Consider the following 26629-nt stretch of genomic DNA (forward strand, 5'->3'; position numbering starts at 1 on the left):
AAACCCAAGTTTTCTGTAAGAGCAGAGAATGCTTTTAACCACGGAGACATCTCTTCAGCCCTTTGCAGGTTTTTCTGTGTAGCCCTGGCTGTCCTAGAACTCACTCTATAGACTCAGAGGTCTTCCTGTCTCTTGCCTCTTGAATGCTAGGATTAAAGGCATGTGCCCGGCACACACACACATCATTTTATGTGCATTGGTGTTTTGTTTGTATATATGTCTCTGAGGGTCCTGGATCCCCTGGAACAGGAGTTACAGTTGTGAGCTGCCATGGGGGCACTGGGAACTTAATCCAGGTCTTCTCAAAGAGTATCCAGTGCTTTTAATCTTTGAGCCATCTCTCTAGCCCTGTTTTGAAGTTTTTTTTTTTTTTTTTTTTCTTTCTTTTTTCTTTTTTTCGGAGCTGGGGACCGAACCCAGGGCCTTGCGCTTGCTAGGCAAGCGCTCTACCACTGAGCTAAATCCCCAACCCCTTGTTTTGAAGTTCTTAATCTTTGTGTTCATATTAGGCCTTTTTTTTTTTTAAAAAAAAAAGGTGTGTGTGTGTGTGTGTGTGTGTGTGTGTGTGTGTGTCTGTGTGTGTGTCTGTGTGTGTGTGTGTGTCTCCACAGGGCATTGGTGTCAGATCCCCTGGAACTGGAGTTATAAGCAGTTGTGAGATGCCTGATATGGGTGCTGGGTCACAAACTTGGATCCTCTGTAAGAGCAATTTGAACCCTTAGCCACATTCAACTATCACCTCTCCAGGCCCAATCTAATCTTATTTACCATATCACTCCTATTTGAAGTGTATATTCAAGTCTCTTTTTCAGTGTCATTAGCTCCAGCGGTTTGTGAATTAGAAATTCCTCTTTTGGAAGCTAGAATAACTTCTGGGGTGGTGGGAGTGATGGGTATTCTGGTTTGTAGCTGGACTGATACCTAAACACATTCTCAGCCCACTCACAGGAAAACTCAGGTTTGGAAGACTACCTAAGCACTTGTATGCAGCGGGCATGCGACATCTCCACAGACGGGACTCACTGAGCTGACCTTTACTGCAAACAGGGTGGGAGGCCCTGACCTGGGAAAGCCTCCGAGAAGTTTCAGCTAGTTGAGCCTTGTAGATTGGGCAATAGCGGAGGGATGGAGGGATGGAGGGATGGATGGATGGATGTGCAGGCATGGGGAATGTCCAGCTTCTGGGAAGTGATGGTTTGGTAGAAGTGGCATGTGGGGAAGGCTCAGAGCTTTCCAAGTTCCTTAGGGAGTGATGAACCAAAGATTCATTCAGTTTTTTCTTTACACTTCTTTTATGTGTATAGTTGTTTTGCCTACATGTCTGCTCCACATGTGTTTCTGATGCCTACAGAAGCCAGACAGAGTATTCAATCTCATAGAACTGGAGAGAACAGTTGTGAGCCACTGTGTGGGTGCTGGAAACCGAGCTTGGGTCTTCTGCAAGAGCAGCCAGTGCTCTTTTAACCACAGAGACATCTTTCCAGCCTCTTCTTTTGTTTGTATATGTACAGGTGGGAGTGCACTCTGTAGAGGTCAGAGGACAACTTAGTTAGGAGTTGGGTCTAGCCTTCCACCATGTGGGCCCTGGGGATTGAATTCGGGTTGCCAGGCTTGGTGGCAAGCCTTGACCTGCTAAGCCATCTCATCAGCCTTCCCACTCTGCTTCCCCCTAGATTTCTCACCAGAACATGATAGAATCTGTCCAGGGCCCTGTACTCAAAATCACTTCTTATCAAACTCTGCCTTCTGGGACAAGCTGTCCCTCAGAACACTGAATGTGTCTGTCACTTGCACCACCTGCATGGGGTTACCACAGGCTAGTGTCACTGACAAAGGAGAATTATGGGCAGAAAGATGACACTGTAGATAAGAGTGCCCCCGGATTCTCTAGAAGCTAGAGACTACAAGAAGCTTCTGTGGTGCTAAAGGCTGAATACAAACGTGCTCCCCCCACCTTTTTTTTTTGCTTCCCTTTTTTCTTCTGCAAACCACTGAGAGTTGGGTTTGCTTCCACAGAAGAATTGAGGCCACTGAGTTGGCTCTGCAGGTAGATGTGTCACCATCTTGACAACCCAAGTTAAATCCTTAGGACACCCTCCAACCCTGTCGTGGAAGGACAAAACTGACTTCCACCAGTTATCCTCTGACATCCTCATGGTACTTAGGGTCTCCCTGCCCCACAGAAGAACTTGGTTATCTTCGTGAGTGGTGAGCCCCCCATCACTGGACCTGTTCACTTTAGGACCAGCTATTTCAAGAAAGCTATGAAGGGGGTGGCGGGTGAACAAGATTTTATCCAAGCCCAAATGCTACTATGCACTTGACTTCCAATGAAGAACATGGTTACAAGAGACAGCATTCATATTTTATTTAAACAAAGCATGTATTAGAAAACTGTCATCACAGAGATGTATGTCTTCTGCTTCACTGGCCTTGACTAAGCCTTTTTCTTGCAAACACCTGCTGGGGCTGTATGTATAGCTGGATGGAGCCCTTCACTGGTTCTAGACCACGCACCACAAGCATCACAGGGAAAATAATTCGTGTACCTCTGAGGTAAATTCTACAAAACCAAGAGCATTCAGACACATGCTTTGGATCACAAGGAGACTGCCCTGAGAATATTAAGGCAGCTCCCTTGGTTGCCACCCAGCTGCTGGGTATCTGCGGTCCAGCACTGTGACAAGGTAGGAAGAGTCTATTGGAGATGCTAACAAATCCTAGCCTGATACGTTATAGTTTTTAAGGCAATTTCATTAGCTTTGGCTTGTTTGAGCCTGGCATCACCGACCCATGTTTTACAGATGGGGGCCACAAGTAGAAAGAATGTTGTCTGAGGCCATACAGCTGACCGGAAGCTAAGCCTTCTAGCCAGCACAAACCCCAGCTCAGAATCAGTCTTTCTGTTTTAGACCCAAATCAGATCCTCTCAAACAATTCCATCCCCTATCCTAAAGGTTATACAACCTCATTTCAGGGACCAGTGAAGGTAAATCTAAAAGCAGGTTTGACCCGGGGAAAACTGAGGCAAGTAACACTGAGAGGGAGAGAGCTGTCACATCTACAACACAGCCTACTAGGCAGTGTAGATCCTGACCGCAACACTGATCCTATTGTCTTGGGGCAGTCTTCTGACTCACGAGTACCAAGTCTGCCATGTGTACAATGGGATCGCTTCCCACCTTTGAGGGATCAACTGTGTGAAGTGCATGACTCCAATGCCTGGTAAGAGGTGCCTGGCTGGGCCCCTCCTGCAGTGGTGTGTGGGAAAAGCTCTGGTCTTGTGAATGAAGGACCTACTATGTCCCGTCAAATTGCCCTAATGATCACTCAGCGTCTAGAAGGAAAGCACACAGATGTCCTTAGAAAGCAACTGGAATGACAGGTCCTGTTTGTTTGTTTGTTTGTTTTTGAGGGGGTGGGGTGGAGGGATTTGTAGGCCTGATTGGTTTTTTTTTTTTTCGGGTGTGGAGGGAACTTCTTGGGGCAGATAAGCCTGAAGACTGAGACAGGCAGAGAGCCGGTTTTCCTATTTATGGTGGGAAGCACAATGGTTCAAAGGTGCACCTGCAAACTAGCTTCCGACCGGAGCATGTCTGAAAAGATTGACATGAGCAAAGGCAGGGTAGAAAAGCCAGAAAGACTACTAAAAGGGCCAAGGTAAAGTGCTGCCAGTGCTGTTTTTGTAGCTCTTTGAGAGCCTCCCTTTAGTTCCCAAGAGGCCAGGCTAAGTTTCAGGATGCTTTAGTGTAGAAGATGAAGAGGGGTGAGGATGCAGACCCAGACCAGAACCCTGTCAGGTGCTCTGGATGGAGGTGACCTGGACAAGCTCAAGTGGCTGGAGAGCAGCTGGCTCAAATGGAAACAGTTCAGGAACTACTTGCCTCCTGCAAGGCACTGTAAGTATTCACTGATACTGCGTGCCTACTGTGTGTCAGGAGGTTCTAGGCGCTGCACGATAGTGTCCTAGATACAGGCAGCAGGGTGTCCCTTTCAGGAACTTGCATTATAAAAACATCGTGGGGGAAGAGGGGGAGGGCACAGGGGACAGCAGGAGACTAGCCTAGGAAAGGAAGCACATTCTCTCTTAGGGTAACCGGGGAATGCTGATAGTCCCCTCCCAGAGGCGCAGGGCTGGGTAGAGCGGCTCCTGGAAGACAGCATAGAAGGTATGCAAGTGGCTCATGCCACCCGCCACGTCGTAGAAGGTCAGAATGCCGGCCTCGTAGTCCAGGAAGACGCCGAGCCGGTGAGGGTCGCGGCGGAGCCGCAGACGGCTTCGCTGGCAGTCGTGGAAGGCCCAGTACTCCATGTCGTAACGCTTCACGCACCACGACTCGCGGTTGCAGCCTAGGCGGGCAGCCGTGGAGGTTCCGCGGCGCCGCAGCGACGGGTAGGCCGCGCCCACCCACCAGCCCACGCCTGCCTCCTGCACGTCCACCTCCCAGTAGTGGCGTCCCGCTGCGAAGCCGTCGCGGCCCAGCACCTGACGCAGCGAGTCGAATCGCGGAGCGGGACGCGGCCCCAGGCGGCCCAGCAGCGAGCAGCGTACAGTCAGCCCGTCGGTCGACAGGCGCAGGCGCGCGTGCATCGTGTCCGGGTCCAGCGTTGGCGTGCGCGCGTCTGCAGAGGGGTGGGGAGAAGTGGTCAGAAAACTTGGGCGGAGCCACATGGGGTCCTCCTACCTCGGACTGAGCATGCGTCTGCAGAGGGGCGGGGAAAAGCAGGTTTATGGGCGGGGCCGAAGTGGGCCCAGCTCACCTTCCATTCGCTGGTCCCAGCCCGAGTCAAAACGCTCGGTAGGGACCAAAATGCTGTTGGGTAGGGTGAGAGGGAAACAGGTTTATTACGTGCTCTATGCGGCTTGAGTTTGGATCGTGGAATTTATTGCTAATTAAAAAAAGAAAAGAAATCTTACTGCCGAGGAAGGTGGAGTACACCTTTAATCCCACCAGTCAGGTGACAGAGGCAGAGGTTCTGTGAGTTGGAGACCAACTTCCTGAGTTCTACATAGTAGAATGTTGCAGAACAGGCAGGGATACATAAAGAGACCCAGTCTCAAAAACAGAAAGATAGAAAATCTTAAACTATTTGGACTTGGTTGCATGTCCTCTGCCCTTTTTAATCCCTTAATTTTGAGGCTTATACTTCCTCCCAATATTGGTATCATGCCATGCATGCTTTTAGGCAACCTACTTTTTAAAGCTTAATGGCATATTCACGAAACATGCTTGAATCATATCAAACATATTTCAGTGGTGATACTAGTTTGTGTATGTGTTTAAATGATTTTATGGGCGTGAGTAGTTCTTTATGCGCATCTCAGTGTAATGTGCAGTGCTAGCAGTGGCCAGAAGGCGGCAATAGGCGCCCTGCAGCCGGAGTTACAGCTGGTTGTGAGCCTCGGTTTGGATAAGAGCAGCAGCTGGAGAGATGGCTCAGTGGTTAAGAGCACAGACTGTTCTTCCAGAGGTCCTGAGTTCAATTCCCAGCAACCACATGGTGGCTCACAACCATCTGTAAAGAGAACCGATGCCCTCTTCTGGTGTCTGAAGACAGCTACAGTGTACTTATATATAATAAATGAAAAAATCTTTAAAAAAAAATGGATAAGAGCAGCAAATGCTCTTCAACCACAGGACCATCTCTCCAGTCTCTGAGGCTAGAGGTTTTTCTAAGCTAAAGACTTAGAAATTAAAACAGTTGCCATCCTTTTGGTGTAGTAAATATGGGAACACGAAGAAGGCTTCTAGAACTTTTCAGTTTGTTGGTTGGAAGGAGGAGAAGGAACGTTTACTTCCCCTTTGTTTGGTGTGCTTCTCTTCAAATGCATTTTATTTTCCAAACGTTTCTTTTTTTAAAATGTGTGCTTAATGGTACCGCTTTGAGAAATTACTCCTAAAGATATGCAGCAAATAAGGCATAGTTATACACTCATTCACTAATTTTTTTTCTTTTTTTCCGGAGGTGGGGACCGAACCCAGGGCTTTGCGGTTGCTAGGCAAGCGCTCTACCACTGAGCTAAATCCCCAACCCCCTCATTCACTAATTTAACAAATGGAACAGTAGTGGTGGCTTAGAGATAGGCACCGCTCAAGTAAGATTGAAACTCACTTGGGCTACCTTAATGGTACTGCTTTGAGAAATTACTCTTAAAGATATGCAGCAAATAAGGCATAGTTATACACTCATTCACTAATTTAACAAATGGGACAGTAGTGGTGCCTTGAGCTAGGCACCGCTCAAGTAAGATTGAAACTCACTTGGGCTACTGTAGACCAATCTGGCTTAAAACTCTGAGATCTGCCTGCCTCTGCCTCCTGAGTGCTGGGATTAAAGACTTGTGCCACCACTGCTTGGTGACACTATTTTTAAATCTCTGAAAGAGCAATCTGTGGAAACATTGACTAAAGTTAACTTTGGGTAAAATAGCTGGGTTTTTTTTTATTTTAATTTTTGATTTTCTTCACAATTCAAGCACTACATATATAACTTTCCTTGTCTTCCTCTCTTTATCTCTCCTCTCTCTCTCTTTCTCTCTCTCTATCCCTCTCTTGTGCACGTGTATGCACGCTTGTGACGCTAGGAATTAAACCCAGATATGCCTCACTCACACCAGTTCTATCACTGAACACGCCCCCACTCTCTGCTCCTGTAACTTTTTAGGGGATCAAATAGAGATGATTCACAATTTCCCAGCAAATGAAAACAGATTATAAGACAATATGTATAGAATGATACCATGTTGTTTGTAATGATAAGCTGGGCATGATAGAACTCACCAGCAGTCCCTGCACTAGGGAGAGAAAGGCAGGAGGATCAGGAGTTCAAGGCCAGCCTTGGCTATACAGTACATTTGAGACTAGCCTGGGCTACTGGAGGCTCTATCTCAAAAACAGAACAAAGGGAAATAAGAGTAGCTTTCTTTTTTTGGGGGGGGGGGTTCTTTTTTTCGGAGCTGGGGACCGAACCCAGGGCCTTGCGCTTCCTAGGCAAGCGCTCTACCGCTGAGCTAAATCCCCAACCCCAAGAGTAGCTTTCTATGGGAGAACAATTATGAATAATTTTCTCGTGTGAATGTGTATGCTTTTAAAAGCCTAATAGAAGTTGGTTTTTATTTTGTTTTATTTTGTTTTCGAGACAAGGTTCTACCATATAGCCAAGGGTAGACTAGAACTTGAGATCTCCCTGCCTAAGCCTCTAAGCACCAGGGCTAAAAGGCTGTGTGGAACCACACCCAGCAAAAAATATTTAAACCTTATTTGGAAACAGTCTCTTAACAGGAAGTTGGAGGGCTCATTTCCTGTCCTTTGTCCACCTGTGCTCCTACCCAACCTCCCTTTCCCACTCCCGGGTCTCACATTTCAAGAAGAGGGCTCTCTCTGGCGAGGGGCTGGTTTTCAACAAGGCGCCTGGCTTGGTGCTGGAGGAGCTTGAAAGTTGGCAGTTTATGTCTGGAAGGAATGGGAATTGTGAGATGTGAGGGCCTGGAGCTCATGCAGGCAGTACAGACAGACACCAAAGTGAGGCAAAACTGGAGCCTGGCACATCTCTCCCAAGAGTCACATGTGAATTTAGAAGATACAAATTCTAGGGTGGGGGGTCGGAGGGGCGGTGGCGGCAGCGGTGGGTGGTGGGTGCACAACCACTCACTGACGGCAGCAGCAGAGTGAGCCTCAGCTCAACACCAGAGGGCAGGAGGCAGTGTTCCCTGAAAGCAGGGCTGAGCCTGGAGGAAAGTGCACAGCAGGAAGTCTAAAGAGTGTGTGTGTGTGTGTGTGTGTGTGTGTGTGTGTGTGTGTGTGTGTGTGTAGGGATGTGTGTAGGGGTGTGTGTAGGTGTCTGTGTAGGGGTATGTGTGTGTGTGGGGTGGGTAGGTGTGTTTGTAGGTGTGTATAGGGATGTGTGTAAGGGTGTGTGTAGGGATGTGTGTGTGTAGGGATGTGTATAGGGGTGTGTGTGTGTGGGTAGGGGTGTGTGTAGGGATGTGTGTAGGGGTGTGTGTATAGGGTGTCTGTAGGGGTGTATGTGTGTGTGTGTAGGGATATGTGTAGGTGTGTGTGTGTAGGTGTGTGTGTGGGGTGTGTGTGTGTGTAGAGGTATGTTGGGGGGAGGGCTGGAGCCGTGGATCAGCTGTTGAAAGTGTTTCTTGTTCTCGCAGAGGGTCTGAGCTCAGTTCCCAGCACCCATAGCAGGTGGTTCCCAAACAGCTGTAACTCCAGCTCCAGGAAAGCACATGCCCCCCTCTCCCCTCCGTAAACACCACACCTGTGTATACACACCCACGCACAGACACACAGATACATGCGTAATTTTAAAAAAAGAAAGAAAGACAGCCTAACTGACTGGAGTTCTCAGTAGCACTATAACCACCTGCGAAGGGGGCTTTGTAAGCCCTTCCTCCCACATATCCATGGTTGTTGGGGACAGTGAGACCGTGTATTCAGTGGCACAGCCACTGGCAAATGCCTATAGTCCTCTAAATAGCTTCTACCTGTGCTCCTGTAAGGTTCTCTTACTAAATTCACACACACACACACACACACACACACACATACACATTCTCACACACACTCACCACACATACACTCAGACACACTCACACTGACACACATATTCACATGTTTAGACACACACTATACATTCATACACACATGCATACAGACACACACACATACACATTCACAAACACACATACTCACATACATTCAAACACATATATACTCACAGACTGACACACATACACATTCACACACACACATTCATATCTCACATACACTCACAGACGTGAAAGCATCAGGGAGAACTAGCTAGGCAGAGGAGGAGAATCACTAGCAATGGGAGAGGGTTAAGAGAGTAATGGGGGACAGCAGAGATGGCTGATCCTTTAAGAGCACTGGCTGAGGACCCGAGTTCAATTCCCAGCACCCATATGTTGGTCTGTTTCAGAGGGTTCCAGGCCCTTTTTTGACCTCCTCACGTACTGTACACGTGGTGCACAGTCACACATTCAGGTCCAGCACCCATAAATATAAAATTAAAAAAAATATTAAAAAGCAAGAGAGGGTAGTGCAAGAGAATATGCCCATAATATGTTACGTGAATGCATAGAAATTAATGAAACCCATTTTTATGTATAATGCATAATTATATATGCTAATAATTAATAATGCTAATATATTATTGTTATTATGTTATTATATATATGCTAATAATGCATTCTAAAGAGTAAAAGGTACCACTTACGGGGCTGGGGATTTAGCTCAGTGGTAGAGCGCTTGCCTAGCAAGCACAAGGCCCTGGGTTCGGTCCCCAGCTCCGGAAAAAAAAAAAAAAAAGGTACCACTTACACAGCCCAGCTAAGCCTGCAGAGAGGTTCGGGCCTGGGAAAGAGCAAAGGGCAGAGGTTGTTCCAGCAAGAGGGCACCTTAGGGAACACCTCCTTGGGGACCCCTGTCTGCCTTGTATCTTGCCCAGGAGGCCTCCTTCGTCACCATGGCCTGTGGGTGAGGATGAGGTAGACCTGGCAAAGGCCTCACACCCTCCCCAGAATGCTGGAGTCATTCACGCCCTTACCTGTGTGAGATCTGCCTTGGGGTGGGGGGTGGGGGGTGGGGGGAGGGACTCAAACTTCTCACAGCGCCCTTCCCCCACTCCACAAGACTTCCTTCTACTTGCTCATTCCCAAAGCCCTGACCCAACTATCCTGGTTAGTTTCTTGTCAGGCTGTCACAAGAAGAGCCTTGTCTGAGAAAACCTCACCACCAGTCACCACCCGATTGGCCTGTGGGACATTTTCTTTGATTTGTTTTTGTTTTTCTGTCTCGTTTCCTTTCCTTTCCTTTCTTTTCCTTTCCCTTCCTTTCCTTTCCTTCCCTTCCCTTTCCTTTCCTTCCCCCTTCCCTATCCTTCCCTTTTCCCTTCCCTTTCTCTCTCTCTCTCTCTCTCTCTCTCTCTCTCTCTCTCTCTCTCTATCTCTCTCTCTTTCTTTCCTTCTTTCTTTCTTTCTGAGACAAGGCTTTTTTGTGTAGTCCTGTCTGTCCTGGAACTCACTCTGTAGACCAGGCTGGCCTTGAACTCAGAGATCTTCCTGCCTCTGTTCCCTGAAAGCTGGGATTAAAGGCTCTACCACCACCTGGCTTTTGATTTTTATTTTTTTTTGAGGGGGGTTAGGGGGTTGAGACAGGGTCTGTGTAGCCCTGGCTGTCCTGTAACTTGCCATGTAGACCAGGCTAACCTCAAACTTAAAGAGATCCCCCTGACTCTGCCCTACTCCCCACACCAAGTGCTGGGATCGAAAGTGTGAGCCACCATTGCCTGACAATGGAGGACATTTTCTTGATTAAAGATTTATTTCAGAGCACACAGCCCACTGTGGGTGGTGCTATCTCTGGGCAGGTAAGCCTGGGTGTGTATGAAAGTCTGTGCGAGCCACCAGGAGCAAGGCTGTAATCGTTCATGTTGTGGTTTGCCCAGAAGTTATCTGTATTTTGATGCTAATTCCACTGCCCCAAGGATGGCTGCCTAGTCAGTACTCAGGAATCAGGTGACTACACCAGAACCTTCTCCCCACTGAATTTGTAAAGTACACGTGAGGGGCAGGTACAGGACAGAAGGAGGCCTGTCATTGGACGAGAAGGATGGATGGGCGGGAGAGAAGTTTGAAGGAAGAGGAGGAGACTAGAACAGAAAGGAACAGAGGGAGAGAGGGAGGAGAAGCCGTGGCAGGACAATATGGCGGGTGACGTTAAGATTCTGCTCTGTGTATTTACAGGTTGTTATCAATGTTCCTAAGGGATGGATGGTACCGGGCTTTGTATGTTTAAGGGCAATTATATCTTATCAATTGATTCTAAGATTATTGTGTTGTGTGTTCTTTTATGTGAGGGTTTGAGTGTAGGAAAGTGTGCGACTGGGATGTGTTTCCACCCAGATATCTAGCAGATATCTTGGGACACTGAGGTGTGGACCTAGCGGGGTAAAAGACAACATTACTTCTTTTATTTTTTTATATTTTTACAACAGGTTCAGTCTTTGCTTCTGTTACTGCCTTGAGTTCCTACCTTGTCCCCGCTTCCCCCCAAAGTGATGGCCTGTTAGATGTAATGTGAACTAAATCCTGTCCCCTGGCTGCCTTTGCTCAAGTGTTTGTCACAGCAATAGACACACCTGGCCCCCCACCCCTCCCCCACCCCAGCTCTCTTCACCCTCCTCCACTCTGTGTCCATTCCTGGGTGCTAACCCTCTTACAGGCCCTTTTCCCCGGTGCCTGGAGCACGTTCCTCTGGAGGATCATAGCAACCATCACACCAACAATGCGAACAGAGAACACTTAGATAAAGTCGGTTGTGCCTGACCCTGGACAGCAGCCTCCTGAGCAGAGTCTCCATTATACAGACACAGAAATGGAGCCTAGGGAACCAGGTGCACAGGACAAGGTGGCAGGGTGACTTCACAGCAGTGTGCTCCCCGGTGCGTGCTCCCCCCCCCCCACCCCAGGACCTGGTTTGCCACAGGCTTTGTGGGAGCTTTTCAGAACTGGACCCCAAATGGGTACTGCCCTCCAGGCATTCACTGAGGTCTAGGAGGGGCTCTTGTGTCCATCTCATAAGCCCCAGGCAGGTCACCAGGGGAGGGCCTGGAAGGCTCAGGCTGAGGTTGAGTTGGGGAGTGGGGGAGTGAGCCAGTCAATAAAAAAGGCTCTCAAAATACAGAGAACCGGGGAAGTGCCTCAGGGACAGAGTGCTTGCTTTACAGAGAACCGGGGAAGTGCCTCAGGGACAGAGTGCCTGCTTTATGCTTGAGGCCCAGGTCCTGTTTCTTTCAAATATTGGGGGTGGGGATAGGGGTGGGTTGGGCACTAAGCCAGGAGCTCCTAGCTGCCCAGTCAGGGCACATCCTGTGAGAAAGGTGTGCCTTAAGTAGTCAGCTATCTCTGTTTCTTTGGGTAAGGCATTAGTGGAGTCTGCTGGTTTGTATTGCCACCTTGGGATCCAAGTCTCTCGGAAGAGCTTCAAGAGAGCTTCTAGACTGAGATGACTTATCCTTACTCTAGGCGCTACCATTCTATAGGCTGGGGTCCCAGACTGGACAGAAAGGTGAACATGAGCTGAGCCCCAGAACCATCTTCCCCTGCTTCCTGGCTGCAGATGCAGTGAGGCCAGCGGCCTAACGCACCCACGGCCATGAATTCCCGTCAGGACAGGCTGCAACCGTGACCCAAAATGACTACTTCCTTAAGCTGCTTTTGTCAGGTGCACCACACAGGGAGCAAGGACTCAGAGTCGGTCTTAGGCCACTCACTTTCCTTCAGGCGAGTGTCCATTGGTGTCTGTAACGTGTTCCTGATGGCTTCCACAAACTCCTTAAAGAAGTTCTTGACAGGCTCGAAAGACAGGGGCACAGGGTGGCTCAGCTCCGAGGGGCTCATCTGCTGTCCCATCTCTGCCTTGGTGGCTATATATGCCTGTGTGAACGGGCACAGGGTCAAAATGGCTCCAGGGACTGCAAGCTGCATCTGGCCCCTATTGTGTCCCCAGAAGGTCAGGACCCACTCTGTCTGGCTACCCTGGTTTGAATGAGCTATGCCACAGAGCAGAGCCCTGTGAAGACTGCTGGTGCCCCTCCTCTCATGCTTCTTTCCCTTAATTTCTCTCTCCTTCCCTTTTTCTGCCCTTCCCACAGGGTGCCTAGGAGGGCCCCAGTGAAGAGGAATGATCAGGCCATAGCACTAAAGTCCAGGCCACAGTGAGGGTCTGCTGCAGTGGGGATGTACCTCAGTATGTGGGGACCTGGATTCCATTCCGCTTTATTTTGTTTTGCTGGGACAGGGTTTTCTGGAGCGTAGGCTGACCTTGAACTTCTGATCCTCCTACCTTTACCTCCCAGATGCTGGGTTGACAGGCACACATCACCAATCCTGGCCAGTCACAGGTCCTGAGTCTACCAGAGCATGCCCAGTGAGTGCCCCTTTCCCTAGCCCCAAGTCTCATCTGCTAGAAGTCTTACTGCAGAATCTCTAGTAAATATTTGAGCTAAGATTCATGTGTTAGTTGAGTAAGAATGGCCCCCATAAGCTCATATACTTGAATGCTTAGTCATCAGGAAGTGGCACTACTTGAGAGGGATTAGAAGGTGGTGGCCTTGGGCTGGAGAGATGGCTCAATGGTTAAGAGCACTGATTGTTCTTCCAGAGGTCCTGAGTTCAAATCCCAACAGCCACATGGTGGCTCACAACCATCTATAATGAGATCTAACGCTCTCTTCTGGTGTGTCTGAAGACAGCTACAGTGTACTCATAATAAATAAATAAATAAATCTTCAATTAAAAATAAAGGTGTGGTGTTTTGCCAGGGGTGGGCTTTGGGGTTTCAGAAACTCTCTTCCAGCTGCTATAGGCAGCTGCTTCTCTAGCACCATGTCTGCCTGTATGCTGCCATGCTTCCTGCTATGAGAGTGGGGACTAAACCCCAATTAAACACTTTCTGTTATAAGATGGGTGGTGGTGGTGCACATCTTTAATCCCAGCACTAGGGAGGCAGAGGCAAATAAATCTCTGAGAGTTCAAGGCCAGCCTGATCTCAGAACTAATTCCAGGATAGCCAAGGCTATAAAAAAGAAAGAAAGAAAGAAAGAAAGAAAGAAAGAAAGAAAGAAAGAAAGAAAATCCTGTCTCCAAAAAGAAGAATGTTGCCATGATCACAGTGTCTCTTCACAGCAGCAGAACATTAAGACAATTCACTAAGTGCCTGCAGCTTGGGGGGCCCTGGGAAAGGCTACTGTTGGATTATTTATAACTCGAGATATACATTAATTATCCCAGCAGTGTGTACTTCCTGACCATCTGTGTGGTGGTAATAAAGTCCAACCAATGGCCAGGGACATCTCTGGGCATGCCCCCAGTGTGCGAGTAGGGGGGGTTAGAGGGTGGTAGCTTGAGATAAGGGAGCCCAGCCATACCTGCAGCAGCTGAACAGGGTTGGACACCTGGCTGATGTCCCACACCCTGATAGAGAAGTCACTCATGACCTCAATTTGCTTCCTGCAAGACTCGGCTTGCTCCTGGTACACCTGGAGGGTGAGCTGTGTGTTTTTATCGATGAAGCTTTTGGCCAGTGCTTCCTCTTCATCAAGGAGTAATCTGAGTTCTGTGAATTTCTGTGTTAGCCAGGCTTTACTTGAGTCTGCAGAAACCTTAAAGGGGGAAAAAAAAAAGATGTTTGCCCCAACCAGGAAGTCTAGAACGGAAAACAGCATCTACAGAATGAGCCCAGCAAAGTGGCCCGTCAAAGCAAGAGACCACTTGTAAAAGAGAAAGTTTCTCTAAGCACTGCAAACCATTTGAGACAGGGTTTCTCTGTGTAGCCCTGGCTGTCCTGGAACTCACTCTGTAGACCAGAACTCACAGAGTACCTGCTTCTAATTTCCCAAGTACTAAGATTAAAGGTGTAGGGCACCTCATCCAGCTAAAGAGACTTCCTGCCTCCTTCCTTTCTTCTTCCCTCTTCTTCTTCCTCCTCTTCTTTTTTGTTAAAAATGTCTTTCTTGGTAGCCCAGGTGGCCTCTAACTCCCAATTCCTCCACATCAGCTTCCTTCCTGAGTGCTGGGATTGAAAGCATGGACCCTCGTGCTTGGCTTAACATTCCCTTTGTGGGCACGCAGCACAGGTGGTGGAGAGCTTTTCTAATATGTGCCATGCCCTGGGCACACAGGATATGGTGGCACACCGTAAGAAGGTGGAGGCAAGAAGATCGGAAGTCAAAGCTGTCATTAACTGCACAGGAAGTTCAAGGTCCGCCTGGGTCTCACCAGCTCTTGTCTAGAAACAAAAGCAGACAAGTCAAAAAAAAAGCAAAAAACAAAACAAAATAAAATAAAACAACACAAAAAAACCAAAACCAAACCAAACCAAACCAACCAAACAAACAAAAAACCCCACCCTTGGAGAGAGGAAAGAATTTGATCTAAATATACTTGTATGAAAAATTAAAAATAAAAAATGGAATGAAAATTCTTTAAAGTGAGGAGTGGATAGGAAAATGTCTAAAAATAAGTATTGCAAAGTTGCAAAAGGTCTCGGAGTGTAGCTCGATGGTGGAAAACTTGCCAGGTATGCGGGAGGGCCCCGGGTTTGCTCCCCAGCATCTAAGGTAGAGTATAAAATTACCCTGAGAGACACAAAGAACCTCAACTATTGCTTCCTCTTCTGGGGACTATGCAGAAAACAACGCATGAAAAGACCTCTGTGCTGAGCCTCTGAGCAAGCGTTTCATGCGTGTACAGTAGTTGGGCTCCGTCTTCAGTATAGCACACTCAGGTTTGCTAAGAATGTAGGTCCTGTTGTAATACGATTGTATGCGCCACAAAATGCACAGTGACTAAAGAATGCAGTGGGTTCCTTTTTTGATACGTGTTACAGCATGGATGAACCTTGAGGATGTTGTAAGACCCCATAGTGGCCTCACCTCAGGAGCGCAACCCACAGAGCGCAGATTGACAAAGTGACTGCTGCAATAGCATGAGGTTTTTTAATCCACGTACGTGGGGTTGCTCATCCACGCAGGGAGAGGCAACCCCGAACCCAAAAAGCACATAACTTTTATTCCTTACAGAGGGCAGACTTCGGCAACAGGGTTAGCTAGCTCATTCTCATTGGTGGTACACAGGACAAAGGATCTGGTCAGGTATTGGCTGGCCTGCTCAAGGGGCTGTTCTTGGCTCAATTAGTCACTTTCTTCATCCAGCCCCACACCTGGCCTTGGAGAATCACTGGGAAGGGGCTAAGTTGGCATGTCCCTTAGAGGGGGGGTGAACTGGGTGGTCGGGCAGGGTCAGGGTCTCGGGATTCACCACAGGGAGGGGTGGGGATGGGGGTCTTTCCGAGAACAGTTGTTTTTGTTTTGGCTAGTTTTCATTAAGCCTCGTCACTCTGACCACCAAGACCTTGCTCCTGTATTCACAGAACTTCGTTCTTACAGCTTTGTTTCTTGCATCTATGAAACTTATTTCTTCAAGTACAGGTGAGGATAAAAAGGCATCATCAGCTCTGGAGCTGAAACCACAGGTGCCAAGGACAGATCTCAGGTCCTCTGCCACTCCCGCTCTGTTTTCAGTTCCTTTCTTTCTTTCTTTTTTGATTGGGAGTTGTTGCTAGGTTGGGTTTTTTGTTTGTTTGCAATAGGATATATTCCGTTGCCTAGCTTGGAGCCTGATATCTATCCCAGGTTGGCTTTGAACTCATAGCTATCCTTCCATTGTAACAGGGCTCCAGACTTAAGTAGGTCTCCTGACCTTAGCACAGCTGACTCCATGATATAAAAACCATTTAGGCTATACAACTCAGTATATAGACAGTACCAACTATCAAAGATGAAAATGAAGGTCTAATCCATCAAAGTCCATAATTCTGGGAAAGTCTGTAAATGACTGACCTTGTTTTTTGTCTTCTCTAGTTCTGCTTCTGGCTTAACTGTTCTTCTTCTTTTTTTTTTAGGAGCTGGGGACCGAACCTAGGACCTCACGCTTGCTAGGCAAGCACTCTACCACTGAGCTAAATCCCCAACCCCTTAACTGTTCTTGTTAACTGAAGAACAGTTCAACTCAGGATATGGTTTTTGTGCCTAAAAGATCACTCTAAGAAAGGCTGGAGGCTACACTGAGATCTCAAACACCCAGTGTAGTTGCTGGCTGGCCAATAAAGATTTCTATTGGCTTAAACCCATGTCCGAGCGGTCGTCTTTGGTGGATTCCCCACAACACTTTCGCCTCCCACATGCTGAGATTACAGACACACCACACCGAGGCAGAATTTCTATTTGAGATCACAAAACAAGTTCTGGAAATTGGTAGAGACCATTATGTTTGGACACACTGTGAATGTGGTTCATACCCCAGAAAGGACTCCTCAAGAGTCAGCATTGCGTGTCTAGATTTGCCACTATAAAAGGGTGTCAGAGCTGGAGAGAGCAGAAGACCCAAGTTCAACTCCCATCACCCTCAGGATGCCTCACAAAACTCCTGTTCCAGGGGACCTGTCACTCCCTTCTGGCCTCCATGGGCACCAGGCATATAGATGGTGCACAGCCACACATGCAGACAAAACACCCAGTTGTGTTGAATAAGGCATAAAATTAAAAAAACAACAACTCATGATTACTTATACAATGAAAAAGAAGAGAAAGAAGCTAGAAAATAGAGTCTAAAACCTAGAGAAGCTCCTTCCTGAATCACACTGCACAGTGAGTCGTGAATAGCTAAGGACTAAGGCCAGCCAGCCTTTAGCTACTGAGATGTACCCTTCATTTGGCAAGAGGTGGGAGGTGAGTCTCTCTGTGTGTGTCCTACGGAAGGCTTTAAGCAGTGGTTAGGTTCTGGGACCAGCTCAAGCACCTGTGGCCTTATTTGTAACATGACTCAGAGTGTACCTGGCTGCTGGTGTATCTCTATCAAATGATCAAAGGAAGGGAAGAAAGTGTGTTCCTGTCCACAGCCACAGTACACAGAATGGGTCTGACTCGTGTGAAGGCGGCTTGGGCCTGGTTGGTGCACGGATGGGAGATAACAGGTCCCCAAAGCCTTGAGTGATGAACGAGGGTTAGGAGCAACAGAGTGAACCAGTTCCCAGAGAGAAACCAACAGGATTCATTGTTCTTTCCAGCCGAGTTCCAAAGTAGTCCTGAAGGTCCACTCTGTCACAAAGACGAGAGAGAGAGAGAGAGAGAGAGAGAGAGAGAGAGAGAGAGAGAGAGAGAATGAATAAGGAAGCTGGCTGCCAGTTTGGGTCCCATGGAGTTTGGAGCTGCGTGGGTTGGGTGGGGCTGTGTGGTAGAGTAGCCCCATGTGGTGCCCAGCAGGGAAGTGACTAAGGACCAGCCAGTAAGCTGGGTGAAGGGAGGATGAGGGATTTAGTGCACCAGATGCTGCCTGCTTTTTGACCCCACCTTCTGGGCCTCTATTGGGGGTGGGGGGGAGGATGCGCCTTCGAGGAGAAGGCAGATAGCTGTTTCCTGCACACTAGGCATGACTGGATAACTCCACTGAGGGGCTCTTGTGGGTGGTGCAGATAGGGTTTGAGATAAACCCGCCAAACCCTTTCAGACCATTTTAGTTATAGCAGCCATGCCCAGCATCAGAGGCAGAGGAGCGGTGGAGGTTGGGTACACCACCTTATGTGTTCGAGGACCCACGTTCTGGTTCTCTCACTGTAGCTTTCAGGGGTCACAAAGGCATAGATCGAGCCAGGAGCCGAGTGAGCAGAGTTATTCCAGCCCCTGGACCAGGTCTGGCACCAGCCTCAGACAGTGTGCCTCCTGCTCTTCCAGCTCTCTTACCCTTCTGTGGTTTCACCAGGAGGAGAAACTAGAGGGAAGGCAGAGGGTGAGGGCAAGGGAGCTGCAGGGTGTTTCTCCCAGCGGGACAATGTTCCAGAGGTGGCTCCCCCAGTTTCTCTCACCTTCTGACTCCCAGGAGACCCACCTGCTATAGCTTTAGAGTCCACTCAGGGGGCCCTGGACCCGGTTGATACCGGCTGCAGGCACCCCTGACTGGCTCTTCCGTCTCATCCCTGCACTAACCAGGCTCTGTCCCTCCAGCTACAACCCCAGAAGTTTCTATCTTCCCATCTGGCCCAGGTCCCTCCTGCTATGAGACCCATGATAAACTATTTCCCCTTCCAGGCCTCTCTTCCCACATCTATCTTGCCTTTCCTTTTAGGACAGACTCTCATGCAGAGTAGGCTCACCTTGAACTCGAGGCTGAGGATACCTTGATTCTGAGTCTCCTGCCTCTCCCTCCCTAGTTCTGGTATTATAGGTGTTTGTCACCACCCTGGCTGTTTCTATGGAGGCCTATGGATGCTGAACCCAGGGGTCTGTGAACACTAGACAAGCGCTCAACTAGAGGATCCCCAGGCCTACACCAAACATTAGGTCAGCTACACAAAGGTAGGCTTGAAAGATTCTTTTTGTTTGCTTTGTTTTTTGGGTGGTTTGTTTTTGTTTTTTGGGTTTTTGTTTGTTTGTTGTTTGTTTGCTTCCTGTTTATTTATTTTTTTGAGATAGAGTCTCACTACATTGCCTAGGCTGGCCTTGAACTCCATGGTTCAAGCTGTCCTCCTGTCTCAGCTTCTCCTTCAGCCTGGACTGCAGGGAGTAAGTACCCTTTGGTCTGGCTTAGACATGCATCTCTTATGGGTCTTTGAGTTGTGACACTGCACATTCTAAATCCTCATCATGTTTGCTCCAGCAGGCAGCAAGTAGTCTTCGCACACACAATTCTCTCTCTCTCTCTCTCTCTCTCTCTCTCTCTCTCTCTCTCTCTCTCTCTCAAACTCACACACACACACACACACCCACACACACCACACCGTACCTCCCACTTTTCTCCACCATTTATAAAAGTATCAAAGTATGACATAGTGGCACATGCCTGCACTCCCGAGCACTTGGGAGGATGAAACAGGAGAATTAAGGTTAGAAACAACCTGTGTAGAGCTCACTGTGGTGAACCGCTTGCAATTCCAGCAGTCAGAAAGCGGGGGCAGGTGGATTATGATAAATTCAAGCCTGGTCTACATATTGACTTCAAAAGCAGTCTAGATCACAGAGAAATACCCGAACCTTGGCATACATTTCGCACACCTTTAGTCCCAGGAAGCAGAGGCAGACAGATCTCTGAGTTCAAGGCCAGCCTGGTCTACAGAGCTACTAGTTCCAGGACATTCTGGGGCACGCAGAAAAACCCTGTCTCAAAACAACAAAAAGGTTAAGAAGGGGTGGTTGTGGTTCAGTGGGTAAAGGTACTTGCTGCCAAGTCTGCTAACATGAATGGAATCCCTGAGATCTACACGATAGGAGAGACCCAACTCCTGTGGGTTGCTCTCTGAACTCCACATGTGGCCTGCGGCAGTATGCATACTCATACATACATACATACATACATACATACATACATACTCTCTCTCTTGCTCTTGATCTCTCTCAAATAAAATGTAATAAAAATGCTTAAACAAAAATAAAAGAGTATGGGGCTGACTGGGGAGACAGCACAGTGAAGTAAATGCTTGCTGCTCAAGCACGAGGACCTGAGTTCGGATCTCCAGAACTAACATACAAGCTGGGAGTGGGCTAGAGAGACGGGTCAGCAGTTAAGAACACTTGCTGCTCTTATGAAGGACCTGGGTTTGCTTCCTAGCACCAACATGGTGGCTCACAACAATCTGTAACTCCATTTCCAGGGCTTCCACGGACAGTGCACACATGTGGTACATAAACGTACATGAAGGCAAAACACTCACATACATAAAATAAAGATGATTTTTTTTTAAAAAAAGAAAGCTGGGGATGGCAGACTGCACCTGTGATCCCTGTATGGAGGAGGCAGAGACAGGCAGATCCCTGGAGCCCTGCAGCTTGAAGGCCAGGCACCATACTTGGACCTGTGAGTTCTGCATTCAGTGGGAGAGCCTGTCTGAAAAACCAAGGAGAGTGACTGAGGAAAACACTGGGAGCTGACCTTTGGCCCCCATGATCACATGCACATACATGCGTGCTCACCTGCACAAACACATGGATGCACACATACATGCAGGCCAAGGGGAGATTCAGAGAGAGCAGTGCTGCTGGGTCATTGCCTTCCAGCACTAGTGTGAGGGAGCATCTAGGGCTGCAGGCAAGTGCAGGGCTACCCCTGACTTCTGAAGAGCCACAGCAGGGAAGCACACAGCCTTGGAGCCTAGAGATTGACAATCAGGACTTTAACTGTCCCCTGGAAAGGAGTGTTTAATCAGGCTGGGTGACTGACTTTTGCACAATAGACTTTGGACCACATCTGAACCTGATTTCTGATTACTACATCAAAGAGAACTTTCCCCGGGTAGGCCACTAAGTCCACAGTGGCTTTCTCTGTCACAGATAACACCGGCCAGTGTTCAACAGAAGGTCTGTGCCCTATCTGATGTAAAAAAACCCAAAAACCCCCCCAAAACCCCAGAGTTTTGGGGCCTGAGTTAGTGATAGAGAACTGCTCTTGCAGAGGTCCTGGACTTGGATGCTAGCACCCTCATCCACATTGGGCAGCTCTGTAATTACAACCACATGCATGCAGTCCCAGCTCTGACTGATCTAGTGCCCTATTCTGGCATTTGTGGGCTCCCAAACACATGTGGCAGACATAAACACAAAGTCAGACAGACAGACAGACAGACACACAATTAAAATAAAGTTAAGGGGTTGGGGATTTAGCTCAGCGGTAGAGCGCTTGTCTAGCAAGCACAAGGCCCTGGGTTTGGTCCCCAGCTCCGAAAAAAAAAATAAAGTTAAAAAATAGATTAGAAACATGCAGAGTTTGAGTACTGTGTTGGATGTGTAGAATAGACACTGATCAAAGAAAGGGGCCTAAATAAACCAAGGGGCATCCCATGTTCATAAATTTGGAAGTAATGTCACTCAGGCTAGCCTTGAACTTGTAATCGTTGGGTCTCAACCTCCCATTTTGTGGAATTATAAGTGAGTACATCCCTAGTTTGTTTTTGTTTTATGGCCCTTTCTGCCCAAGACAGAACCATCTCACATTGTATGGCCAGGATGCCCTGTAACACATTATGTAGGTCAGGCTATCCTCAAACTTGCAGCAAACTTCCTGCTTTAGTATCTGGGTGTAGGGATTGTAGGTGTGAGCTTCCACGCCCAAATTTGGAATAGCAGAGTAGGGTCATTAATCATTTCAAGACCTGTTATCGACTATATTAATCCTAACTGTGTAGACATGGCTTACAGATATACATAAGTCATAAACTGCTGTACCTGTAGATTCACGTGCTGAGCTGACATAGACACTGTTAGAATCTGTGCTTGGCACTGAAGGACAGTTAGGTGTCATCGAAGTAATCCTTAGCTGATTAAGTGAAGGAACATAATATTTCTCCACAGGACCTTTGCAGTTTCCCGTGAATCTAGAATTGTTTGAATGTAAAATGTCTAAGAGTTGCTGACGCTTGCTTCGTTCTTCCCTTTGATCCTCGTGCATGAAGCCTGGAGAGACACTTCTCTACCATTATTTGCTGGGTCCTTTTGAACTGATTTATGGTTTTGAGCCCAGAACTTTAAACTTTTTATTATTATTATTATTATTATTATTATCATTATATTATTATTATTAATATTATTATTTGTGTGTGTGTGTGTGTGTGTGTGTGTGTGTGTGTGTGTGTGTGTTGTGCATGAGGACATCTTCATGTGGAGGTCAGAGGACAATTTTTGGAAGTCTGTTTTCTACTACTGTGGGCCCTGGAGCTTGAACTCAGTTGCCAGACTTGGGCAGCAAAGTGCTGAGCCGTCTTGTTGGCCCCTACCAATCCTGGCCTATGTAGTGGAGATCCAGAATCAATCATCAACCAACCAACCATCCAACCAACCAACCAATCATCCAACCAACCATCCAACCATCCAACCAACCAACCAACCAACCAACCTTATCCAACCAACCAACCAACCAACCTTATCCAACCAACCAACCAACTAACCTTATCCAACCAACCAACCAACCAATCAACCATCCAACCAACCAACCAACCACCCAACCAACCATCCAACCAACCAACCAACCTTATCCAATCAACCAACCAACTAACCTTATCCAACCAACCAATCAACCAACCAACCAACCTTATCCAACCAACCAAACAACCAAACAACCTTATCCAACCAACCAAACAACCTTATCCAACCAAACAACCAACCAACCAACCATCCAACCAACCAACTTTATCCAACCAACCAACTTTATCCAACCAACCAACCAACCAACCAACCAACCAACCAACCATCCAACAACCAACTTTATCCAACCAACCAACCTTATCCAACCAACCAACCAACCAACCAACCAACCAACCATCCAACCAACCATCCAACCAACCAACCAACTAACCAAACAACCAAACAACCAAGCACCCAACCAACCAACCAACCAACCAACCATCCAACTATCCAAACAACCTACCAATCCTGGCCTTAACTAAGGCCTGTAATCCCAAATACTCAGGAAGCTAAGGCAGGAAGTTCTTGAGTTCAAGGCCAACCGGAGACAGAGTAAGTAAGACCCTGCCTCAAAACAGAAATATTTCCTAAGCTCCATATTCCTCTTTGTAACCCCAGTTGAACTCATTGGTACCCACGTACACAGAGGATGGCTAGATGGGAATCGGTGGGAGGGGACAAGGGAGAGGAATGAGTAAATATGAACAAAATACATTCTATACATGTCTGAAAATGTTGTAGGAAGCCCATCATCGTGTATAGTTCGTCTATGCCAATAAAATCCTTTTTAAAAAGAGACTTTGCAGAGACTCCGATCTTAACAAAAAAATTTACATTTTCACCTCACTCTTAAATAAGGTAAAGAGAGGTCTGGAAATGTAAGTAGCCCAGTGGGGGAAAAATGTGTGCATGGCCCTGGGTTCAATCTGTAGTACACAATAAAAGAAATAACATTGTACGAAGGGGTAAGGCTGAAGGAAGCGTGTATTTATGGACTACATTTACACTCTATGCCCCATGGCCAAGAACCTAAGAGTCACTTGCCTGCCCTGTGAGCTGTTTTGCTTTCCTTAAGGCAATTTGGGGTGTGTGAGGATGGAGGGCCAAGGTCCTCTGGTCTTGCTCATTGCTCATGGAAGACTGACCCCTGGCTTTGGTGGATGTGAGGAAGCTGGACCTCTGCCCAGTGAGGTATGGGGCAGAGGCTGAGTCTCTACAAAGCCCACGAAACAGACCTTCAGGGCCGCTCACCTGCATGCGTGCTTCCTTTGTGATCTTGCACTGAAATTCATCATTTTGTGTCCTTTCAAGACCCTTTAAGTCATAGGTTGCTCCAAAACCCACCAGCTTGTTTTGAGGCTAGACCTTGTTTTCCTGGGGCTCCACACTAGAGATGCCTAGACCCTGGCGGATATGTGGACGTCTGAGTTGAGGGAAAAAAAAAAAAAAACAGATGTGTCCACTTGCCTTGAGCCTTTCCCCCGTGTCTTCCAGTTGGGCTATGTTGTCAGCATGTTGCCTCTTCTTGGTGGCCAAACACTCCAAACACTCCTGCATTAGTTTCTGTGATAAGGGTCAGGAGAGAAAGGGAACTGGTTACTTGCAAGCTTACGAGCTCTCATTCTTTCCTCCAGGGATTGAACTCCAGGGTTGGCAGCTGTACCTCCCCCCTGCCAAGCCACTTCACTAACCCGCTGTCGGTAGTTTGCCCAAAGTCATGCGGTGAGGTGCAGGGTGAGCAGAGACTCTGGTTCTCTGAGCTTCAAGCCTTTGTCGGGGATGCCCCCAGCCTGGATGCCTGTCTCCTATTTCTGGATGTCTGCTTTTAGAAGCAGCTATTTTTCTGAATACCTGTTTCGGATCTTTTCCCTCCAAGGGTAGCCATCCTCCACCTTAGCCTTCTCTAAAGCTGGTCTTCCGCTTTGCACCCGGGTCTAACTCATAAGAACAGGTGGGGAGGGGTTGGGGATTTAGCTCAGTGGTAGAGCGCTTGCCTAGCAAGCGCAAGGCCCTGGGTTCGGTCCCCAGCTCCGGAAAAAAGAAAGAAAAAAAAAGAAAAAGAACGGGTGGGGATCTGGACTTTGAATCCGCCAGAAGCAATACTAAGGCATGCCGATTTCCAGGGGGAGAGCTGGAAGTCCCAAGGAAGCTGGCAGGCATATGAGCTCTAGACAAATAAAGTTAGGTCATAGTCCTTCCTCTATAGCCGTGCGCTCACAATCTGATTCCTCCGTGGCAAGCAGGGATGCTGTGGGGATTAAATGAGATCAGAGTGGCTGGCCAGCAGCACATGCTCAGTACAGGTCACTTTGCCATTTTAGCATCCAACATGCATTTGCTGTGGTGGTAGATGGCTTTACTGAAAGAGGAAACTGGGGGTAGAAAAGGGGGTCAGTAACTTCCACATACTCATCTACTGTGACACCTAACTCACCTGCTGCCCAACCTGCCCCAAGGATACCCCCAGTTTTCTGTCTTGGGCCCTCTGCCTCCAGCCACAGGAATATCTGTCTCAGGACCCCATGAAATCCTATTTACCCTTCAAAGCCATGTCCATCCAATGGCGACTCCCTGGGAAAGGCTTGCACGGCTTCCTGCCTCAAGTTCTATTTTCTGGCCCTCACTGACCACTACCAAGGGCTCCCTAGTATGATATTTAGTACACAGCAACGCTACTACCCTTCCTCTGACCAGTCAGGCAACTCATTCAGATGAGGGGAGGATCTGACTTATGACTTGACTCACACACTGTACAAGGCATTGGGCTGAATGTGTGTTTGATGAAGGAACGGCTCCATCAATAGGTTGAGGAAGGGTGCCTAAGTTGATGCATTGGTAGACTGAATCGGGAGACAACAGAGGGAGACATTTGAGCTACATCTTTGGAAAATAGCATTGGATCTCCGAGGAGCAGCATTTGAAGATCATTATTAACAGTCACTTCACAAGCACGGAAGGGAGGTTCTAGAAACAGGGGCAGAACTAGCCAGACTGTCCTCCCATAGGTCCCATTCAGCTTGCAGTTGTAGACTTGTCAAGGGTGGTTAAGTCAGGGAAGAGCAGAAAGGAAGGCGTTGGGGCAGAGATAAGAGATAAACATGATAAAATCAGCCCTGAGGATTTTGAAGGTTCAGCCTAACTTGCCTTCCTCAGATACAGAGATGGGATAGGTTCTGCAGAGCTGCCAGCTGGGGGTCCTGCTTCTCATAATCTATAGAAGATAAGGCTGTAATTAACGCGCAGCTGCTGGGGGCGGGAAGGGGAGGAGACAGTGGTGTGCTTGCATAGAGGGAGGAGCCGGAGTCAAGGTAGGAAGAGGAAGACTTTGCAAAATTATGTAGGCCAACAGGTTCCAGTTCAGAACGGACTTTTATGAATTCCAGGGTCCAGAGACCAGGCTTCACAGAGCACATAATACATACATACTTTTCTTTTTCTACAATCTGGACTTTTGAGATAGTCTCTACATAGCACAGGTTGGCTTTAAACTCTCAATTTCCCTACTTCATCCTCCCTGGTGCTGTTAGGTGAACGTCCCAGCCCCCTACGCCCTTGTCTCTGGCTGGGGAGCTGCCCTGGCAGAAGCGGTAAAAGGACATGAATACCAGTTTGAGCCTCCCAGTACCCCAAGCCAATCTTTGGAAGCTTCGCTGGTGGTTTGACCAACCTTTGCACTTCCACATGGTTCTGTCTCCTGATCTTACGTCTACTATCTAGGGGACCTCAGGGCCCTCTTAAGTTTCCCGGTCCTAACAGGATTTGGCGGTAAGACCTGGGCTGGCGGTCCCTCGACCGTTACTCCTGTGCTCAATCTCCGCCCGCCCAGACCTGCGGTGCACGCCCTCGCGGCTTCCCACCTGCGCGCGCGCAGCCTCCTCCTCGGCCAGGCCCACCGGGTGGCCGCGGTGCGCTCCCAGAACCGGGCAGAGCGCACACACACAACGGCTGCAGCGACGACAGAAGAGCTCAGCCGGGCGTTCGCTGTGCTCCGGACAGCGCCAGCCACCCGTCCAGTCAGACTGAACGGGCGCCCGCACCTCGGCAGTCCCGCTCGCCATTTTTCATTAGCATCCGCTGTCCTCTGTGCAGTGTG

At 48.2% G+C, this 26629-nt stretch overlaps 1 protein-coding gene across 6 annotated transcripts; it reads right to left on the reverse strand.

Annotated features, from left to right (window-relative positions):
• Nucleotides 1–2343: 2343 nt before the first annotated feature.
• On the reverse strand, nt 2344–26629 carry Trim14 (tripartite motif-containing 14). Of its 6 annotated transcripts, none has more exon segments than NM_001399174.1 (6): nt 2344–4623; nt 7362–7454; nt 12304–12466; nt 13960–14193; nt 24004–24099; nt 26394–26621. In NM_001399174.1, coding segments are annotated over 6 exon segments (1323 nt in total). In that variant the 5' UTR covers nt 26595–26621; the 3' UTR covers nt 2344–4087.

The sequence above is a fragment of the Rattus norvegicus genome, chromosome 5 (assembly GCF_036323735.1).
Source record: "Rattus norvegicus strain BN/NHsdMcwi chromosome 5, GRCr8, whole genome shotgun sequence".
In the NCBI taxonomy this organism is placed as follows: Eukaryota; Metazoa; Chordata; class Mammalia; order Rodentia; family Muridae; genus Rattus; species Rattus norvegicus.